The sequence below is a fragment of the Nymphalis io genome, chromosome 21 (assembly GCF_905147045.1).
Source record: "Nymphalis io chromosome 21, ilAglIoxx1.1, whole genome shotgun sequence".
NCBI lineage: Eukaryota > Metazoa > Arthropoda > Insecta > Lepidoptera > Nymphalidae > Nymphalis > Nymphalis io.
Genome location: NC_065908.1, coordinates 613,936 through 636,722, shown reverse-complemented (window position 1 = coordinate 636,722; position 22,787 = coordinate 613,936). Strand labels below are relative to the sequence as shown.

General features: G+C 35.8%; 1 protein-coding gene across 4 annotated transcripts in view; it reads left to right on the top strand.

The window, feature by feature from the left end:
* LOC126776713 (protein cramped) overlaps positions 1–20,230 on the top strand; it is a 38,265-nt gene extending 18,035 nt beyond the window's left edge. For 2 of the 4 annotated variants that reach the window (XM_050499351.1, XM_050499349.1), the window contains exons 3-20: positions 5,783–5,954; positions 6,667–6,954; positions 8,015–8,239; positions 11,575–11,750; positions 12,146–12,302; positions 12,720–12,878; positions 13,423–13,823; positions 14,677–14,925; positions 15,368–15,635; positions 16,617–16,734; positions 16,832–16,898; positions 17,269–17,382; positions 17,586–17,709; positions 17,794–17,878; positions 18,534–18,640; positions 19,099–19,230; positions 19,461–19,603; positions 20,014–20,230. In XM_050499351.1, coding sequence (XP_050355308.1) covers positions 5,783–5,954; positions 6,667–6,954; positions 8,015–8,239; positions 11,575–11,750; positions 12,146–12,302; positions 12,720–12,878; positions 13,423–13,823; positions 14,677–14,925; positions 15,368–15,635; positions 16,617–16,734; positions 16,832–16,898; positions 17,269–17,382; positions 17,586–17,709; positions 17,794–17,878; positions 18,534–18,640; positions 19,099–19,230; positions 19,461–19,603; positions 20,014–20,121 — 3,093 coding nt within the window. In that variant the 3' untranslated portion in view covers positions 20,122–20,230. The remainder of the gene's footprint in view (positions 1–5,782; positions 5,955–6,666; positions 6,955–8,014; positions 8,240–11,574; positions 11,751–12,145; positions 12,303–12,719; positions 12,879–13,422; positions 13,824–14,676; positions 14,926–15,367; positions 15,636–16,616; positions 16,735–16,831; positions 16,899–17,268; positions 17,383–17,585; positions 17,710–17,793; positions 17,879–18,533; positions 18,641–19,098; positions 19,231–19,460; positions 19,604–20,013) is intronic. The other 2 variants (XM_050499350.1, XM_050499352.1) reach the window with 2 other exon arrangements.
* The last annotated feature ends 2,557 nt before the right edge of the window (positions 20,231–22,787 follow it).

Sequence of the window (22,787 nt, the reverse complement as noted above, 5' to 3'; positions counted from 1 at the left end):
ATTTTATATCTGTTGACAATTGATATTTATATAAAGAGTACATATTCTCTAATGTTATGTATGTTCGGAAAAATGTTAACTCATAAAAGTAACTCAAGGAACAAACATAAGCTCTACTCGACTGCTTATAACCCGTAACAAAGTACAAAAATCAAAAATATGGAGCGACGCATACAGTGTTATAACATGACCTCAGAAAACGTCAAAACTGCCTCTTAATATATAAGGGAAAGATTGACGTTTGTGAGCAAAAGGTTATTATATAATTAGTGTATTTATTCACTCTCAAAAAGAGAGGAGACCTGAGCCCAGCGGTGGGACAATTACAGACTAATACTCACGTTTATTGTTGATAGCACACCTTGGGAAGGCTCGCTTCCTGTCTATTTCTTTATTATAAAGTATACAATTATAAAAATTTATAAAACCCTGATGCTGATTTTATTACGTTTTTCCTCGGGTACTTTTTTTTCGAAACGCTGGCTGTTTCTACTTTGACTTAAATAATTAAGTGTAATGATTCTATATTGAAGAAATATATATATATATATAGGGTCTTGGTGATAATTATAATAAAGCATGGCTGCGTATGTGAATAGTGGTGTAATGCAATAGTATTATAATTTTTATAATCGATGCTACTATTGTATTCTCCTATTCAATTAAATCTAATCGATATTTGCTATACATATAATAAAATTGTTACTGATCGCTGTCTGTACATGGAAGATATTATCGGGGCTCTTTATCAACGGAATAGAACCCAAAACACTGATTGTTAGAATTTTTGTTTGTTTGTTTCTGCGTTCGTGCACGCTAATTTTCGAAACGGTTTAATGGATTTGGGTGTGGTTTTCGCTAATGTTTAGGCTAGGCTAACTAAAATTTATTTCAATCGGTTTATAAATAATAAAGTTATGTCAATTTAAAGAATCACATCAAACAATCACGTCGAACATTTTTACGATAATATAAAATGCTATAAAATAACTGTAAATAAGTAAAAAAAAGAAATTAATTTAGATAATAATAAAAATGTCCTCCTGACCCATTTCGGCCACGGCGGCCAACCTCAAGAGAAGGAAAAACCCAATAACTTTTTACTGGCCCGACCTAGAAATTGAAGCCAGAGCATCCGGGTCTGCGGCCTTATATCATGCTACTAGACCAACTAGGCAGTCAAAGAAGAATTTAGATACTTCCAATGTAAGTTGAGCTCAGATCTATAGGATCAAACATAGTAAATAGGGTTAAGCTTATGCTGGCATTTGTCGGTTAACGCGTCCACGCGTAGATATATTATATCTATCTTTTAAGGTTGACTCACTAATGTAACTACTACACTAATGTCACTTTGTATGGTAATCAAATTTGTTTTAAAATAATGCATTATTTGAAAAGTCGTTTTTTGTAAACATGGCATTAATTCTTATAAAAGATATCGAGATATGATCATAGACAGTTAATTTATTTATTTATTACTTATTTAATCTAAGGCAACCAATCACTGTAAGCACTTTTTATACTTTTTACATACCTCAACAGGTAGTTAGGAGGTTGTTTGAAATTACTCATGCTGTATGTTTTTATTTCGGTTTGTAAATAACTTTGTAAGTTAAAGTTTATAGGTACCTACCTAGGTTCGTTTCGTTGCCGCATATATTTTTTTCCATGGTGTTGTTAGATTTATATTTAGTCGGTTAGTTTGTTAGTGAAAACGAGGGCACAGCTAGTTTATAAAATGTATTTCTCGTTTTCAAATTTTCTTTTGTACTATTGTGTATATTTTTGGTTTTTGACTTTCTTTGACAAACTACAAATACTTATTGACGTACTTAGGAAATTACGGCAATGTTGTGTCCTCTTCATTCGACAAATCAATAATAACAGAAATAAATAAATTAATATTTAACTAAACAGCCGCTAAGAAACATTTTTTTTTTTTTTTTTTTTTTTTTTTTTTTTATTTTTTTTTTTTTTTTTTTATATAGAATAGGAAGGCGGACGAGCATATGGGCCACCTGATGGTAAGTGGTCACCAACGCTCTTAGACATTGGCATTGTAAGAAATGTCAGCCATCGCTTACATATCCAATGCGCCACCAACCTTGGGAACTAAGATTTTATGTCCCTTGTGCCTGTAATTACACTGGCTCACTCACCCTTCAAACCGGAACACAACAATATCAAGTATTGCTGTTTTGCGGTAGAATATCTGATGAGTGGGTGGTACCTACCCAGACGAGCTTGCACAAAGCTCTACCACAAGTAAGGCCGTTATTATTTAATTATGTAAAACTCTTAGAAGTTTCTGTGTATTTATATAAACAATGAAGTATTCCTTTTAAATAATATCTTCAAAACTAACGGTCCAAATTTCTAAGTTTAAACGGCTGAAGGCCGTAATATTGTGTGACAAACAAATTAAATAAACGTTGTTGTTTATTGGGGGCCTTTTTTTGGGCGCATCTGCCATTAAGGGAGGGGTTTGCCCATACTCGCCGCGCTGGGCAGGCTATTTTGGGAGAGGCCTATGTTCAGCAGTGGACAACGATTGGCTGTTGATTGATTTGATTTGATTGATTGTTGTTTATTATGTTCTGTATTATTAATATATAATAAGCGTTCTACCACTTATCTTTATAATATATATAGCCGAGATGGCAATCAAACCCGGGCAAGCACCACTGAATTTTCATGTGCTTAATTTCTGATTATAATCACAAATTTTCGTGATTTCATCTCGTGCTATACGGCGAGAAAACATCGTGAGGAAACCTGCATGTGTCTAATTTCGCTGAAATTCTGCCACATGTGTATTCCACCAACCCGCATTGGAGCAGCGTGGTGGAATAAGCTCCATACCTTCTTCTCAAAAAGGGAGAGTGGAACATTCACAGGCTGTTACTATATATATAAATATATAGTATTGTTTGTACATATATATATATATATATATATATATATATATATATATATATATATATATAAATATATATATATATATATTATTGTGTATAATAATAATATGTATGTAAATAATATGTATATACATATATACTATTTGTACATTTATTATCGTTTACATAGCATTCGCACTAGAAACTATGCTGTATATTAAAAAAATGCAAAATTCAAACATATTTTGTAGTTTCTGTTTCAAAACTATTTACTATCATTGTTTGAAAACTCCATGTATATTTGATTAGTAGTTTTTGCGTGAACCTGGAAAATCCAATCAATGAATACGATTCTCATGTTTTTTTATCGTATAATATAATCACGTATTGTGCAATAATCCGTATCTATTAACATAAAATTTAAATAAATTATCAGACAAATTTTAAAAGAAGATTCTTACTACAAAAACCAAAAAACAAATATCTCGCACCAGGAAGTATCTGTTGAATGGGCGGTGTCGGAAAAAAAATGTGATTCGCCTTCGCTGATTGTGAATGGGTGTTAATAGATTTGATGTTTTTTTTTATAGAATAGAAAGGCGGACGGGCATATGGGCCACCTGATGGTAAGTGGTCACCAACGCCCAAAGACTTTGGCAAGAAATGTTAATCATCGCTTACATCGCCAATGCGCCACCAACCTTGGGAACTAAGATGTTATGTCCCTTGTTCCTGTAATTACACTGGCTCACTCACCCTTCAAACTGGAACACAAAAATACCAAGTACTGCTGTTTTGCGGTAGAAAATCTGATGAGTGAGTGGTTCCTACCCAGACGAGCTTGCACAAAACTCTACCACCAGTATAATGTATCATGTGAATTAAAAACTCGCCACTAATATTGGAAACTAAGGAGCTCATTAGTCGGTTCTCTAAATGAGCTTGTCCAATTTCTGCAGCGCGTTTAGAAGTGTATTATGTATGGGTAGGTCCTTACATAATATAAAATTTTAAAAACCGATTTCGAAAAATATCCATGAAAAAACAATATTTTTGGAATCTTTTTTTATCGATGTAAAATGGACTGTTAGTATATGTGGTCATCATGCCACTTTGAAAAGTATATTAAAAGTAATAAAACTATTTTTTATATACAATATTTAGTAATTTATAATCCATGCTATTGACGGTTCAGAAGTTTTTCGCATGGAGCCGATCCTAGGTGTAAAATCAGGTCATCCTTACCATAAAATTGCAATGTCGTCGTCTGAACCGATCAAAATTTTAACTCCGTAGGATAAGAGGAAGTCGTTTAAATTCAGGTTGCAAAGACAAATTTTAATAATTGGACTCATCGCTCTTTATTTATTATAATGTCCAAACCGATTAGCCACTAACAAATACCATTTCGAGTACAGGTCACACGGTCATGTAATAGCCATATTAGGGAATTATTTTGATTACTTCAGCGATTACGGTGACGATTGACGACAATCAATTATTTCCATACAAAACATAGTTTGAAAAAACACATTTACCTACTTGACACACAATATACTCTATATTAGACACATATGTTATGTAGGGAGTCGCCTGACTAAATCGAAAACGTATCAGATAATTTATCAATCTTGACGAGCTAAATACATTAGAAGGACACTTTTTAGTACCGAACGACTGGATGAAGTTAAAATGCAAAATTCTTTCGTTGATTGTTTCTTCATTAAAAAATAACTAAAAATATAAATAAAATATCTTGTAGTTTAATTTATTTCTTCATAGTCGGTCTGTGTATAGTAGTAACAGTAATAGCCTGTGAATGTCCCACTGCTGGGCTAAGGCCTCCTCTCCCTTTTGGGGAGAAAGTTTGAGCTTATTCCACCACGCTGCTCCAATGCGGGTTAGTGGAATACAAATGTGACAGAATTTCAGTGAAATTCGACACATGCAGGTTTCCTCACGATGTTTTCCTTCACCGTCAAACACGAGATGAAATATAATAACAAATTAAGCACATGAAAATTCAGTGGTGCTTGCCCGCGAACCCACGTTCATCGGTTAAGATTCACGCGTTCTTACCATTAGGCCATCTCGGCTTTTGTATATATACAAACGTAAAAAAAGAAACTAGATTAAAAAAAAAAATAATCAAATAATGTTTGAAATTTCTTTTAAACAAAGATATACATAACGTAGTATATAACATGCGACCTCCGGTTGCTACAAAATGATAGGCCATTTAATATGTCATATTATATGATATGTTAGATTGTGCAGAGGTTGTTTTCTCAGACTGATTATAGTGCATTGCTTCTAATTCATAATCATGCAATAATTGAATATGTTATGTAACGTGATTCATTATATGCTTCCTGATTCGCTGTGCTATTTCTGAAAATGTAATTGTTGGTACATAACAATTGTTTTTGCTTTGGACTTTGGTGCCTTTTTTTGTTTATTATATTTATTTATCTGGGGAACAAGCATTTATATATCTATATAAATGTTTGTTCATTCAAATTCTGGTTTAAATAATAAATAAAAATAAAACAGTTCCAAAAATATTAATTGGTATAAAGAAAAGTAAATAAGAACGAAATTAAAATGAACGCGTAAACCATTTGCAAAATAATTTTTAATACTATATATTTTATTAGTTAGATAGCGCTACTCTAATTAATTTACATATAAATATTATATTTATGTAACATTTTCTGGAGTCCTGCTATTAAAGACTTATACTCTGTGTTACAAAAGATTAATTTTCGATAAATAATTTTGGTAAAAATACATTTATCGGTACAAATATGCATACATACATAAGTTATAATAAAAAATCTACATTTAAATAGTAGAAATTATATGTATGTTTTTCATTTTAGGTGACTGTGAAAGAAACAGCCATGTCCCCGGGAGGGCCGTCCGTCGCAGATGAAGAGCGAACGGAACTGCTCGGGTCCCTGACGACGCAGCAACAGCAGCGAACCAGTGCCAGGGTTATTAAGAAGCTGAGACTCGAACCGCAGACTGATAAACGAGGTGAGGATGCGAAAAGTAAGAAATGTTTTACAAACACCAATAAATACAATAAATAATAATAATATAGCTTATTATACTGTACTGGATATTATAAGTATAGAACTTCTTAGAGTTAGTATTCGTTGCTGTTCATACAGGATATATTTAAAATGGTATATGATTATAGTTAAAAAAAGTAACAGAGTTTCTTGCCGTTTCTTCTCGGTAGACATTTACATTCCGAACCGGTGGGAGCTTATATTAAAATTGTAAAATTACGATTCACAAGCGGTGAATAAAGTAAATTTTGAATGTGTGGAAGTCATGCTTATAGGAAGAACGTTTAATATGTAGTAAGTTGTTCTTTCTGTCTATGTATATATATACTAACTGTAATGTCGAACGGTTAAACGATATATACGAAGTTCATGTTTTAAAGTATAACAACATAGAGGATAGTTATTAATGATGAATTTACTGGTTTTTTTTATATAATAGGAAGGCGGACGAGCATATGGGCCACCTGATTGTAAGTGGTCACCAAACGCCCTTAGTTCCCAAGGTTGGTGGCGCATTGGTGATGTAAGCGATGGTTAACATTTCTTACATGCCAATGTCTATGGGCGTTGGTGACCACTTACCATCAGGTGACCCATATGCTCGTCCGCCTTCCTATTCTATAAAAAAAAAATAAATAAATCAAGAGTGACGTTTTATTCGAAATTCACATCACTTATCATGTTTTCAGACGTTACAGAATGCGAAACACCGAACAAAGTGGACGACAAAGATCCACTCAAGTTTCCAACTGTCAAACAACGAATGCCTAAAGCGCTTTGGTCAGCGGATGAGAAGAGTTTGTTCTTCGAAGCACTAAATGAATATGGGAAAGACTTCGATGCTATCACCGCGTACATATGTGCTAAGATGAAGAAGAAAGGCATGTCTGATGGAAATTTAAAGACCAAGACGCAAGTCAGTCACTTCTATTACAGGACGTGGCATAAGCTCTCGAAGCATGTGCGTTTTGATGAAAGTGAGTTTAGACATTTTTCTTGAAAACGAAAAAGTTTATGCATAAGGTATGCAGCGTGATGTTAGCATGGTGTGTGTTATAAAAACGAATGTTATGTCAACTCGTATGTCTGTATGCAAAATGTCGATATCCAACCAATAACTGCGAATGTACGAAACATTGTCACAATATAACTGACGAGCCGCTTGGCGTGGTTGGTAGATACTTGCCTTTCACGCCGAAGGTTGTGGCTTTGATTCCCACCCAGGACATACATTTTTGTGCATGAACATGGCTGTTTGTCCTGAGTCTGGGTGTAATTATGTATATAAGTATGTATTTACAAAAGAAAAGAAGTATATGTAGTGTATCAGTTGTCTGGTTTCCACAGCACAAGCTTTGTACAAGCTTAATTTGGGATCAGATGGCCGTGTCTGAAAAATGTCCCAGGATATTATTATTATTATTTGGTTTATATTAGATATTAACATAATAAGCTTCTTTACAGATGTTTATTCGATGAAATATATATTTGTGAGTATAAATATAAGTGTAATTTTGGTACATATTCCTAATTGAGTGACGTGCTAGGCGTTAAGGAAACAGAGCTGGCACAGCGCACGTGACTGGTAGGGGAAGGGACTTCGCTCTACTTTAAACAACTTCCCATTCATTTCATCCTATCGGCTAAATTACTATATTCAAGAAACGGTATGTTCTATTTACGCATAGGTGAATTGGCTACGAAGCGAATTTAAAAGCCATCAGCTTCCTACTTCAAGATCTGAAGGATACGAACAACGGATAGTTGGGTGAATGAACAAATTAAACGACAATTAGACAATTATACTATCCGTGAGCGAAACGAATAGTTTTTTTGAATATAGACAACGAGGTTGTCTAACTATCTCTTCGTATTTATTATTACACTATGATACGAACCGTAGGTCGAGTATTTAAGGCTTGAATTATGTAAATGTGGTGATTTAAATATAAGTAAAGGCGTTCTGTTGGTGCTCTCGACCGTGTATTTTTTGGTCTTCGTTATAATGATTTTTTTTTATAATTTCCCTTCATTTAGATCGAATCTTGACGATTCCAGATGTCAAAAAAGTAGCCCAAGAGCTATATGCCCTGATAAATTACGGTGAACTCCGTCGAAAGCTAACGTCTGTGAACGAGAAAACATGCGCTCGGCTCGGTGAGATGGTGCGAGGGGGAAGTATGGCGGTGCGGGCGAGAGGGAAGACTATGAGAGTTCGAACGCCAATGTGCAGGGCCTTAAGGAGACTTAACCAGATAGCTGGTGAGTACCATCATAACACAAAATGATTTGGCAAGTGCTAGTACCATCAAGGTATGATGGTATCAACTGGTTTGTGTCTAGTTTTTTCATCTACTTGGTATCTGCTTCGTTGATCTAGTGGCTAGCTTATAAGTCTAAATTAACCCTAGTTCCTTTTTTTATTTAATGGTAAGTCTATAAGATATTTATCTATATATGTTAATAACCAAGCTATTCACACTAGAGTGGCTGGAAGAAAACTCACATATAAGCTTTCCGATGTTTCAATATGTTTATAAATGAAACTTTCGTACATAAATAGTAAATAATATATACACGTTTACGTATTTTACCCTGTGTTTATCGTCCTGGCTAACTCATGCTACATATGGACAAAGTATAGATTGGTTAAATATAATTTTAATTTGGTTTCAAAGGTTAGCGTTCGCTTAAAGTTAGAGGACGAAAGTCCGTCCTATCCGTACCTGTCCCAAATGTGACTTTCAAATAAATTCAACTGTCTATATTAAATATCAATTATCTTGGTTGTGAACAAAGCTACATTTAAAAAAAACATAAGTGCCGCCAAAATAACCGCGCAATTGTTTAATTAATGAAACTAAATTTTGTAAAGAGATATGATCATAATTACGTTAATAACATTAAACATACATGAATTACAATTGTGGTCATATAATTGAGAACGATTCCAGCGGTGCAGAGAGGCAAGAGTGCCAGCGTCTTGGGTACAATGCCACAGGGCAATCTTTAAGACGGCGTGTTTTTGCTTTAGCTTTGTTATAGGTAATTTTTTATCATTTTAATTTTATTTATTATAAAAATGTCAGTGCTCTTTTAGAACGATGTGTGTTTCCAAAATTTTTGATTTATTTCATGTCCTGTGTAGTTATGTATTTCTTCTTAAAAGTAAATATTTATGTTACGAAATAGCCTCATTAATAGAGCAAACTGTATTAGGAATAATACATAATATAAAGTCGAGATGGCCCAGTGGTAGAACGCGTGAATCTTAACCGATGAACGTGGGTTCAAACTCGGGCAAGCACCTCTGAATTTTCATGTGCTTAATTTCTGTTATAATTCATCTCGTGCTTTTCGGTGAAGGAAAACATCGTGAGGAAACCTGCATGTGTCTAATTTCATCTAAATTCTGCCACATGTGTATTCCACCAACCCGCACTGGAGCAGCGTGGTGGAATAAGCTCCAAACCTTCTCCTCAAAAAAGGGAGGGCAAGCCTTAGCCCAGCAGTGGGACATTTACAGGCTGTTACTGTATTAGGAATATACAGTAAAATCGCTAACTATTTTTTTTACAAATTTTATTTATTCTCTATAGTAACAAATTCAAATAGTAAGACAGCTGGGCAAATAATTAAAAGTTGTTTTATGTATAAACATAGATTAAATAAATCACATGTATGTGAATTGCGGTAAAGAAAAGTTAGTTGTTAGTTTGAAAAAAATCTTCCCTTTAAACAAGCGTTCTTTTTTATATGACAACTACCGTATATGTATTATTATAATAATGTAAGATCATTTATTTATTCACTTTTTTTCCTAACCGTACAAACATAGCAATAGATGCCAATAGTTTGTGAGAGAGACAGCACAATAATGGCCGCCATTGATAATAATTTATTGAAAAGGGGTTATAAGTGCTTACTTAATTAGAAACGAAATTATTATTAATAGTGATCGACCATAGTTCATTTAAAATTTATTAAAGTTTGAATGTATTTAATTAAGGTATTCTATCGTCAAATCTATTCATCAATACATATAAATAAAATTGTAATGTCCTGTCTGTGTCAAAATAAATGCCTTCTTTAAAGTTAATATGGCTATTTGCGAATTACCAAAACCAAAACAATCATTTTTTTTTGTCCTTCTGTCTGTTTGTACTGGCTAGTCGTTGAAACAACTAAAAATTACGAATTAAAATAACTGAATTATTATTAGAAGTATTTCAAGGCTTCGTTTAGTCTTTAATTTATCAAAATCGGTTGAGTTTGTCAAAAGTTATAAAAATATACGTATTTTTATTGTTATAATTACTATATACACATATAATGACTTTTCCTGACTGATTCATCAACGCAGACCGTAAACCACATGGGTTAGAAATAATTATCAATATCTCCTAGAGAGTGCACCTCCCTTTACTGTAAGTGATTTTTTGTATAAAGAAAACTTATTCCATTATTGCCATGTGCACCACTTAATTGACGGTCTCGTAGCTCGTACTTTACACAACAGCTTAGTTCCCAAGGTTGGTGGCGCATTGGTGATGTAAGCGATGGTTAACATTTCTTACAATGCCAATGACCACTTACCATCAGGTAAGTTCATATGCTCGTCCACCTTCCTATTCTATAAAAAAATCATCAATTTAAAAATAACAAAAATCCCTTACCGTTACTTTTTTATAACCACTTCTTACTTTAAAATCACAGACGTCCAAACTATAATTTATCCTAACTTAAGCGCGAGCGAAGCCACGGGCAAACGCTAGTACTAAATAAAATCACAGACTTCGCCAAGGCTACTCCGTTTATTATCATATTTTTTTTCTGTATGATGTAACATTTAAATAAAAAACAAATCTTAAAAATTATACAGAATTATACATGTCTGTTTTATTAAAACAAAAAATAAGGCAATTAAAAACTAACGTGGACAACATTGATTCGATTGAACTTGACATACATTTTAATAAGTTGCATAAGGACTTTTATAATATAGAAAAAGTGTATAATATATAAATAAAGCAGTTATATAACAGTTTTGAACAGTTACAAATAATTATCACTTGTGCCCCCGGGCTGGAACACAATTATAAGTTTTCTCAGAATGACAGAGTCGTCGGATAGTTAAGTATCATAGGATTTTTTAAGATATAAATCGTAATAAATTTGACAATTCATCCTTTATTATATTTCAATCAATACATCAAGTGATTACTTAATCTATTTACTGAAACGCTACCACCACAGTACACCATTATATGCATTAACAACAATACAATTGAATGACACTACACTTTTAAAATAAACAACAGAAGTATATTACATTCAAATAATAAAAAAATTAAACTAAATAATATTTTCTTCAACATCTTTTGGCATAAAACAATTTGAGTATGTACTACACACGTGACGGGCGTCAGAAAGTTTTCAAAAAAAAAGCAATGGATGCATCCATTAATGATTGTGACTGCAAATGTGGTCATCCCAAATACCGTCGAACTTGCTTACTTTGACATCAAGGGTGGGGCTCGTGTGTTTCAAGTCAGTCATCACAATTCCCCTAACGTATATAAATGGTCGGGCGGCAGAGCGCGCGATGGGCGCGCGGGTGTGCTCGCGCGCGCAGGTGGTGCTGCGCGCGCGCGACGCGGCGGCGTGGGCGCGCGTGCAGGGCGCGGCGCACAACCCGCGCGCGGCCGCCGCGCTGCCGCTGCGCACGGCGCTCGCCGCCTTCCTCACCGCGCTCGACAGGCGCTGGCGGACTGTATCCTTGCATTACGGGACCCGACCATCTCGGGTCGAATTTTTGAATGGCATATTTGGTCGTAATATTCTTTCAAACGTTAACGGCCAGTGAATGTCCCGCTGGCGCGAGCTTGCCGGCCGACTCTGACCTGCAATATCATTGAAATGGGTCTTAGTTGCATATATATATATATATATATATATATATATATATATATATATATATATACATGTCAATAAAATCGATATTGGCATTTGGTAAAGGATAATTTAGCGTGGCCTTCCAATAAATTAGTGAATGGTTCCATTGTAATATTAATATAAAAGTAAATAATTGTCAGTCGATTAATGTATCACGGATCCTTGGTCATTTCATGTAAACTTTAACATAAATACTTAACATATAAAAATCAGTCAAACTACAAAAAGTCTGTGTCGGAAAATGGTATCGATCCGAAATTGATCGAAGATCAAAGCAAGGACTCTGAAGACTATCAAGAAGTACCGGGCGACGCAGACGGGGGACTCGTCGACCACCTGCAGTTGGAAACGGATAGGACCATTGTGGAAGGTAAGTTGTTTGTATGAAGTCACACGATTTATTACGCAGTAATATTTTTAAAAAAATATTGAAGTTAATAATATAAAATGTTATATAATAAACATTCCCATTTTAAAATTTATATAAATTAAACTTATCAACTTTTAAAATGGGAATAGAGTTAGAGGGTAACCGTTTATGTAACGAATGATGGTTGATTTAAATAAAATGTTTTTTGAAAGGATTATGAAACTCGTATTACCGATTTACTAATAATTTAAAGCTAAGGGTAATTATAAAGTTATAACAGATGGTTTATCCATTCCGTAGACCTTTAGACCTTCCCTTATAAATCAGCTGTTAATCGACTACGGTATTTTTGAGTTAGCTTTCTCTTTGCTCTACCGATGATCAAAATACTTTACTAATTTTAAGTTCTTACTTTAGAACAACGCAAAAAGTTAGCCCTACACCTGGGTCCTCGTCCAGGGGCTGAGATACACCTACCGGTCCTCAGTCCAAGCGAACACCTATCCAGCCAGAAGATTTGTTTCTCTTCGTATTTGGAGAGAATGGGGTCGTTGAGGAGGGATAAGGATAGTGGTGGTAAGTACGAACAGTTTATAGACCATGGTATATTGGTATCATGGTAACCGCTTTTTTCTTCACTGGAAAAAAGGAATTATGCGTGCGACATACCCACATAAAAACCAGCGGTACCCTTTCCGTCTTAACGATGAGCGTCACGGGGTCGCTTGCAAGCTATCGTGGTCATGGTGCCTCCTGACCGGATAGCGGTTTGCACAAATGTATTTACAAACAAGGACACATTACATTTGCTTATCCCCATACGACTACAGTGAAAGTAGGAGCGGACTGATGGCTTTATGTGGGTACCGGGATTAAAATCCCAGGAACTGTAACATAATAAGCAAAATACTATTTGATTTACATATTTCATGAGATATCTAATATTGTTTATTTTATATAGAACAACAAATTGAAATTAATAGTTGTGACTTTTCAATTAAATTATTCAAATTAAAAATTAAGTTTATTGTATAGTAAATAATTTGTTTCAAATAAGTATAATATTAACTGAAGTTGTCTTATGATCGTGAAATTATTATTATGTGATCTTTTGTAACAGTCAAAATCCGAACACCAAAACGGCAAAGAAAAGACAGCGTAACCGACAAGGATAAAGATGCAGATAAAAAATTTAAAATAGATGACACGGAGCACACGAAGTTAATGCACATCGACGAAACAGCGATAGACGGAATCGAACTCATGGCCCACTACAAAAACAACCACGAAGATGAAGAAAAGCCAAGTACAGAAGACGAGAAAGAGATGAAATCGGAAGAAACTGCGGAGGAGGAAGGAGATAGAGATATGCCGGAAAGGGACAAATATATGTCAGAGAGAGAAAAAGACAGCTTTTCAGAAATGGAGGATGACGAAAAGTTTAATAAGAGCGACACGGATAACGAAAGCGATGGGCGGACTGATAAGAGTCGAAAGGAACGGAAATTTAAGAATCTAAAGGTACTTTGTAATTGTATATAGATTAGTTTATCAAATTCCTATTGTACGCTATGAACAATATTATATTTGAAGCTACATATATAAGAAGCTAAAAATAGTATATGTAGTATATCAGTTGTCTGGTTTCCATAGTACAAGCTCTGTACAAGCTTAATTTGGGATCAGATGGCCGTGTGTGAAAAATGTCCGAGGATATTATTAGTATTATTTATGAATAGTGTCATAACACAGTAGATACCAAAGGAAATAAATTTTTATTAAAAATAACAACATATCATAATATAGGTAGACATCGCCCACTCATTACCTATTTTTTTTTTTATAAAATAGGAAGACGGACGAGCATATGGGCCACCTGATGGTAAGTGGTCACCAAACGCCCTTAGACATTGGCATTGTAAGAAATGTCAACCATCGCTTACATAGCCAATGCGCCACCAACCTTGGGAACTAAGATTTTATGTCCCTTGTGCCTGTAATTACACTGGCTCACTCACACTTCAAACCGGAACACAACAATATTAAGTATTGCTGTTTTGCGGTAGAATATCTGATGAGTGGGTGGTACCTACCCAGACGAGCTTGCACAAAGCCCTACCACCAGTAAATTATATATAATTATATATTGCCCAACTCTAATACTCTTAGTTGTCGTGTTCCGCTTGAAAGGGTATGTGAGCCAGTGTAAATTTCGTCACAAGGTCCATAACATCATAGTTTGGTAACCTTTTATTATCAGATGGAAATTTTTTGAACATAAAAAAAAAACACGAAAATTAACTCCGCCACACTATATAAACTCCCAGTAAATAAATTAGTTTTCATGTTAAAAATGAATTCGTATTTCATTTAGGTAAAATTCCGCATTCGACCAAAGAAACGTGGCGGAAGTATCTACACATTGGTACTAGAAAAGGATTCTGAGGAAGCGAAGACCGAGGAGAATAAGGCCGAGGACTCGAAGGCCGAAGACACGAAAGTTGAGGAGAAGGAGGAGGAATCCAAGCCGGATATAGACGTGGACATGGCTATACGGCAGATCAGGAAGGGCTGGAGCGTGCATGACGCGGGTGAACTTACTATAGGAGACCTGTATTTAATGGTAAGCTCGATACTTACAAACTATAACATCTATTGATCAATAATTACAAGTGATTTATTTCGAATTGTTTTAGTTAACAGATAAATAAGTTATTAATGGCATATTTCGGTTAAAGGTATAGGAACGTAAAATATTTTCTTCTTAAATATATATATTAAGATTTTGTTACCTTGCCTTCTTGTAACAAGAAAATTAAGAAATTAATATGTATATATAAGTAGCGGCTTCGACCGTGAGAATATAGAAACCAAATGTATCAGTACGGTTTAAGCGTTTTATAAAATATGTTTGTTATGTGTCTCAAAATCACGGAAATTATAGTCTCGTCCATATTACAAGTTATGGTAAGTTAGGTCATATATGTACCTTTTATATTCACTTACAGATGAATCAAATATGTTTGAAATTAAATAAAACCTATATTTAAAACTTTATATTACAGTTCGGCGCGCGTTCAAAACTCGAATTGGATTATTGGTGGGCAGAACCAACCCCACCACTTCCACAGCCGTTAAAGTCTTCGAAACCGACCGAATCGAGTGACAAAGATAAGTCCATAGACAAAAAACAGGGCAATAAGACGCCGGACAAAGTGGACAGCTCCGTGGAGGACGAGAGGGAAAAGAGGGAGATTGACACGGACATATTCTCTCCGAAGAACACCTTCAGTCAGGACAGCAACGATGGACTATCTGGTGATGAGAGGAAATGTGAGTTGTATTTATGACAAAGTATTAAGAGCTTGTAATTATGGCACAGTAGGAGTAAATACGAGTGTCAAGAGTGTCACTATTTTAGGTAGGTGAACTGGCTAATATACCACCTGACGAGAAGTGGTCACTATCGCCCGAAGACATTGGCGCTGTAAGATATATTAACCATTCCTAACATCGCCAATGCGCCACCAATCTTGGGAACTGAGATATTATGTCACTTGTGCTCTTAGATAAACTGGACTTACCCCTATAATCCCTAACGGGATCACAATAATACTAAGTACAGTTTGATGGCAGAATACGTGACGAGTGGGTGGTACCTATCCAGATGGGATTCAACAAAACTCTGCCAACAAGTAATGTGTATAGGAAACATTATTGTTTAATGAAGTTTCATCCGCGTAGTCTATATAGTAACAGTAACAGCCTTTTAATGTCCCACAGGAGGCCTTACCTCCTCTCCCTTTTGAGAAGAAGGTTTGGAGCTTATTCCACCACGCTGCTCTGATGCGGGTTGGTAGAATACACAGGTGGCAGAATTTCAACGAAATTAGACAGTTGCAGGTTTCCTCACGATGTTTTCCTTCACCGTCAAGCACGAGATGAATTATAAACACAAATTAAGCACATAAAAATTCAGTGGTGCTTGCCCGGTCTTGAACCCACGATCATCGGTTAAGATTCACGCGTTCTAACCACTAGGCCATCTCGGCATCTGCTTCGCGTAGTATAAACCTGTTCAAATTAATTAATTAATATTGTTTTAATCCCAAAAGCATGTCTAAACAAAGAAACGATTTCATTAGCGTTGTTATAATAATATATAGTATGGAATATCATGAAATGTAATTCATTCGGTTTTATATGTTTGTCCGTAAGTAAAGTGAGTTGATGAATCACAGCATTTACTTTCCAGTCATGCCGCTCTGCACTGTGGGTCCGCTCCGCTTATATAATGTGTATATTGAATTGCAGGTGAACAATTGTCATCCCCGGACCACAAGTCGTCGGGAAGCCTGAAGCTCGTGAGTAAGCTAATCAACCGCCCCGTCGGTCCGGCCCCGGCCGGCGGGTTCGCTCTGCTCAGCGATCGGTGAGTTGCGTATCTTCGCCTGAGGCGCTGACCTCAGAGGAGTACCGTTAGGAGGCAGTGTCAGTGAGCGGGGGGTGATCGTGCGCGTGTGTTGCAGCCTGAGGCGCCTGCTGTCGCTGGCCGGCAACGCGCACGTGGCGCCGCGCGCGGCCGCCGCCCGACCGGTGACTATTGTTATAATATTCAATCATTTTGCTCGGTTACTGATTTCATTCAAAATTACATTTCTTTCTATCCCTGAATGCATATATCTTTATAAAGTTATTAGTATACACGTTCACTGCCATCAACTCGAATTTAAGTCGAAACGTATTTCGCCCGTATGCCTAACCCTAATCATAGACGACATTATTTGCGTAAGTCATAAAAATTTTGTAGCAGATAATCTTGAAGCTGTTTTCGAATTTTGTATCTCTCCAATTAATGTAATTCATTGGAAATTAAAACGGCGTATCTTATACTTTTATGAATGTCAAAATTGATTCTTATTAGTTATAAATTAAGGTGATATTAATTTGATTTTATTATATCTAGAAACAACAAGCATGCAGCTCGCAGAGCGCGGTGAACTTGTCGCCCAAGTTGGTGGATACCAGTTCAACTATATTCCGACATCCAACGCCGATAGCGCCGAGACCTGAGCTTGAAGTAAATACCAATGTATTCATAATATCCCGCTTAACGACTGATAATCCTTAGTAGCTCAGTAATATACATGTCGTTTAGTGATAGGAAAGATACAGATTCGATTTTTAAATCTTTTGGCTATTGTTATCCTCCTGACCAAAGTATATTGCTAGAAGAAATAATTGCTCTAGTATTAGTAGAATCAACAGAAATAAATTCAACAGACCCAACGCCAGATGAGCCTCGAGGGTTTGCCGAAGTGGCGTCGGGGTAGGCCGCGGATGACGGACCGCAGGGTGGTGGTGCAGCGACTGCTACCGCTCTTGCCTAAACTACCACCGCCCAGCAGTGAGTAGCTTTGATCAGTCACATTTCGTAACTAAATAATTGGCTTATATTTGTAGTGTTTATATTTATCTGTTTTGTTTGTAGATTTGATTCCAGTCAAAATGGTTTCCAACACGACCCCAGCGCCGCCTCGGATCTTGCCCAAGCCGCCCCCCACTCCCACTTCAGAGTATGTCATATTTTGTATTAAATAATGTATAATGTAACTCATTTCACACTCAAATGTTGAATTAGTTAATGTTTGTTTATTGCTGTAAAATGCATGACAAGCGCATTGCAACTGCGGTTACTTAACTTTCTTACATTAACGATAAATATATAAATATTCTTAATTACCTCGTTGGTTATGTGGCTAGCTATAAGGTAACAAATCCCGAAGTCATGGGTTCAAATCCCAGGTCGGGTCTATAAAATTTTATTGCGATTTTTTTTCGAAAAATTCCAATTAGCAGCCCGGAGTCTCGAAGTTGTAAGTGCACTTACGTGCCAAAAGCGCATAAAGCCGTTGGTCCTGCACTTGAACTCTTCCCGGTCGTGTCGGATTGCAGTCCCATCGGATTATGAGAGCTAGGGAACAAAGAGCGCATCTTTGTTTGTGCTTATAATATGTCCTACGCAGTTAGCTTATCTCCCTTAAGATTAGCCGTCGTGGCCGAAATCGGTCAGCATCATAATCAACACATTAACGCGTAAAATAAACAAATAAACGCGCCCTTAAATATTATAAACAGTATATAAAAAGCGCACACTTTCTTTTAACGCAAGTTTAAATATACAAGTGACTATGTAAAAAGGTATTAACCATCTTATATAATATTTTTCAGTTTATCTTTCTACTACGTGCTGAGCGAGTCTAACGGGCAGTTCTTCTTCCACGACGGAGATCGCAGGATACCGATCACGCCTCTACCCGAAAACATAAACGAGCAAGGTAACTTCACGCTGCAGAGGTTTCAGGGTTGAAGGGCGTGCAGGAAGGTTTAGGAAATACCCAAACAGATATATTGAACACTTAGATTCAGAGGAAGTTCTTTATTCCGTTCTCCAAGGGTTTTTTGGTATTTCTTATATGGATACCGAAGTTCGATAACATAATTAATTAATTCAATAATAAAAATTTCGCTTTTTTAATTTAGTTTCTTAAAAGTCATGCCAAAAGCGTAGAAAAGCTAGAATACTAGAATTTAAACAAACGTTTGCGGTTTCGACCGGACGAGCATTGAGTTTTCATAAGCTTATATAGTGTTTACAATTTTTCAATCACGAGGAATTCTGCTTGGTGGAATAAGATCCAAAACATCCGAGCGAAGAAGAGGCCTTGGCACAGCTGTGCTGACATTCAACGTTATTTTTTTAAGACTGTTCATATAAAAAACGCTCTTTTTCCAGATGAACCAAAGACAGACGAAGATGAAGAAGCGAGAGATAATAAAGACAAAATCGTGAAGGATGGTTGTGCGAATCCGGCGGAGCTGAAGAGAACCGAAACTGGAGCCAAAGCGGATCAGACGGACATTGCCAGTGAGTTTGGTTTTACGAATATTCGAGTGTGTGACGGATGTGTGGATTTTTTGTTTTTTTTTTATTACGAAGTTTTATACTCTTTATTACAATTAAGTAATTTAACCGACGTGAAGGAATAGTTACTGAGTTTCTTGCGGGTTCTTCTCTTAATAAAGTAAATTTTGTTTTATAAATATTGTAATATGAAGTACGAACTGTCCGTTACCCCCGTCACTCCGCCCTGGCAGACTTCCTGCCGGGCGAGTCCATGTCGCTGTCTCCGTCGCGCCTGCTGCGGGACGCGGAGGGCTGGCTGGAGGGCTCCGTGCAAGACTTCTCACTCAGCAGCTTCCTCGGTCACCTAGAGGGCCGGCCGCCGCCGGACTTGCCGGTCAGTGCTGGTGTCGGTTACCATTTATTTAATTATTCTTCGAAGATGTATACTTTGACAAGCATACAATAAAAAAAACAATTGGTCTCAAAATATGCACCCAATTCTTTCTGCACAATACAAAATGAATAATCACAATTGTTTTTTTTTTTCTCGTATTTATATCTCCATAGACATGTTGTCCGTGCCGCTTGTGTAAAATACACAATTTTTAATTTATATTAATGTTTTTTTTAATATATCTGAAACGTAAGATTTTTATGGCAGATCTTCAGCGAACACTTGCTGCACTTCATTTAAAGAACCGGTCACAATCTCTCATATAATATTTTCGGTCTTACCCAATTTCAGAATTTCAGAAGTTGGTAAGTTTTTCATTTTACGTGCTTGGAATTCAAATCTCTTTACAGGTGGATTCGCACCTGCACTCGCTGATGGTGGAGTCGAGCGTGGACTACGTGGCCAAGTTCGCAGACCTCGCCGCAGAGGTCGCCGACGAGACCGACCTCGCGCACTGACCTCGCGTCTTAGAGCCGAGCAATATAAATAATTAAGAAAATAAACCCTACTATAGAAAATAGTAAGAAAGTGACTTTGGAGATCCGATATACAAATATATTTATTTATTTATCAAAACTTAGCATATATCATTACAGCACAAGTTTGTTCTAATTCGATAATCCAGCATGTATAATAATAATATTTTAATAGCAATGTAATTTTTTTCTATGAATTTTAACTGAAAATTTATTTAATAAGAAAATAATAATTGACAATTAGACTCTAGGGCTCCGTCTCGCTCACTCATCGCCCAGAGAATAGGATGCGTTTCACCCGTAGACAGAGAAACTAATAGACCCAATGACGATTACCTTCTTACTTATAATAATAATGTCCTCCAGACCGATTTCGGCCACGGCGGCCAATCTCAAGAGAGATTAGCCAACTACGCAGGAGATATTATAGTGCACAAGTGTGTGTGCAAACACTGGTGCACTCTCTATTCCTTAACTCTCATAATCCGATGGGACGGCAGTCCGACACGACCAGAAAGAGTTCAGACGCAGGACCAACGGCTTTACTTGCTTTCCGAGGCACGAGAGTGTACACACTTCCAACTTCCACACTACGGGCTGCTACTGAAAATTTTCTGACAGAAAAACCCAATAACTTTTTATTGGCCCGACCTGGGAATTGAACCCAGGACCTCCGGGTCTGCGGCCTTATATCAAGCCACTAGACCAAAGAGGCAGTCTACCTTCTTACTTACACAAGAAAGAGAACGAAAATTACGTTACAAATGGTTTAGACAGAGATCAAATTATCAAATCTTTTGTCCCTTATCGCGTAACCAGTTTTAGTGTTTGTTTCGCTACTGAAGTAGCGAAACAAACTTGACAGTTGGTGCATTCATTGTGTTTTTTGTTCAATTTTCGCTTATTTTTATGTTAAAAAATGATTCTAATCCTGTGAAAAGGCCGAGAAACAATCCTTATATCATATCAATAGTTATACAATGGTGCAGTGTCGTATTATCTCATGTTAAAGCGACAGCAAGAAGCCAGCGTGTGTTTTCACGCGTATTACGCGTACGTCTATTTTGTTCCTAAATATAGTTTCTCAGTGATGTTTATTTATGCCATAGCATGACGGAACCTTATAGGAACCTGATAATAGGATTTTCCATTTTTTATTATTCATAACCTATAATTATTTATCATGTAAGTGCTGCCAGCGTCAGCTAAAAAAAATGTCCCGATTTTCGATAAAAAAATATCGACTCGTCGACAGTGTAAACAAATAAATACGGAGTCCAATAATAACCTAAAGTGCTTCGTTATATGTAAATATGTTATTTTAATTAATTCGTTCTCCTATTTATAATTTCCTAACGACAACATTATTTAACATTCTTCATGAATTTTATAATATTATTAGATTCCGCAACAATTCTTTATTAATAATTTAATTGTGTGTTTTAAATTTCAACATCTGAGGAGAATGCTAATCCAGTACCATATAAAGATGCTGAAATACTATTGATAACGGAAACAAAAACAAACAATGCAACGGTTTTTGGGTGTAGTGGGAAAACAAAAAAATATTTTAATTAAAAAAATGTATAATAAATATTAAAAAGTAAAATTTAATAAACTTATTTTGTTTTAAAATCTGAAAATTATTTATCTCCCAAAACAGGGAATGTAGTTACTATGGCAACATTATACGCACACATTGACAAACTCAATCCCAAATCAATTCTCTGTCTCAATCGCGGTTTCACGGCCCCTTGGTCTATTTGTTTCTCTGTCTACGTTTTCACCCCGTTCGCTCATTTCACATTTAATGTGTTGATTCTACATCCCGACAACATGGCGGCCAGCAGATATTTCGTAACGTCATAACAGCCTGGATACTTCAACGCATCTAACGACATATCATTAGTCAAAAATTGTTAAGGAATATAGGTGGTAACAAATATATAAATATATATTAATAACATTTGATCCAGCTTATTACATTTTCTTTTCAACTTATTTATTTCATAAGTTAATGGTATTTTTATATGATTTGTGATAACGTTAAATATATAATTTAAGGATAAAAATTGTATACGTGTTCCTAATGGAACGTCACTAGTATTTTAATCATGATTTTAATTTTCATTTAGTGGTAGTTTTATAAAATGGTTTCCCGTATTTGTAAAAATAAAATATAAATAAATGACTATACGTAATAACTGTTATTTGCGTTTGTATGTATCCGCTTAGGCTTCGAGGAGCATGTGGGGGGGGGGGCATGTGAAGTACCCTATGTTCCTTTTCTGCACCTCTGACAACGTGTATGCTAAATTAATCATAATGATCAGTAAGTAGTTAAGACATGAAAGCGTAACAAACGAACAAACAAACATACTTTCGTATTTACAATATTAGTAAAGATTTCAAACATCGTTAAATATCTCATAAACACATTGGCAAAAGATGAATGATATTACCAATGATATTAATAGTATAGTATTATATGATCTGTGACATTACCAAATATTTTAGCCGAGATGTTCCAGTGACAAGGACACGTAAATCTTAAGTCTCAACCGAATATTGCGGATTCAAACCGGAAGATGTGAGCTTAAATAAACACTGAGTCTTGTTGTGTAATGTGCTTAATTTGTGTTTATAAC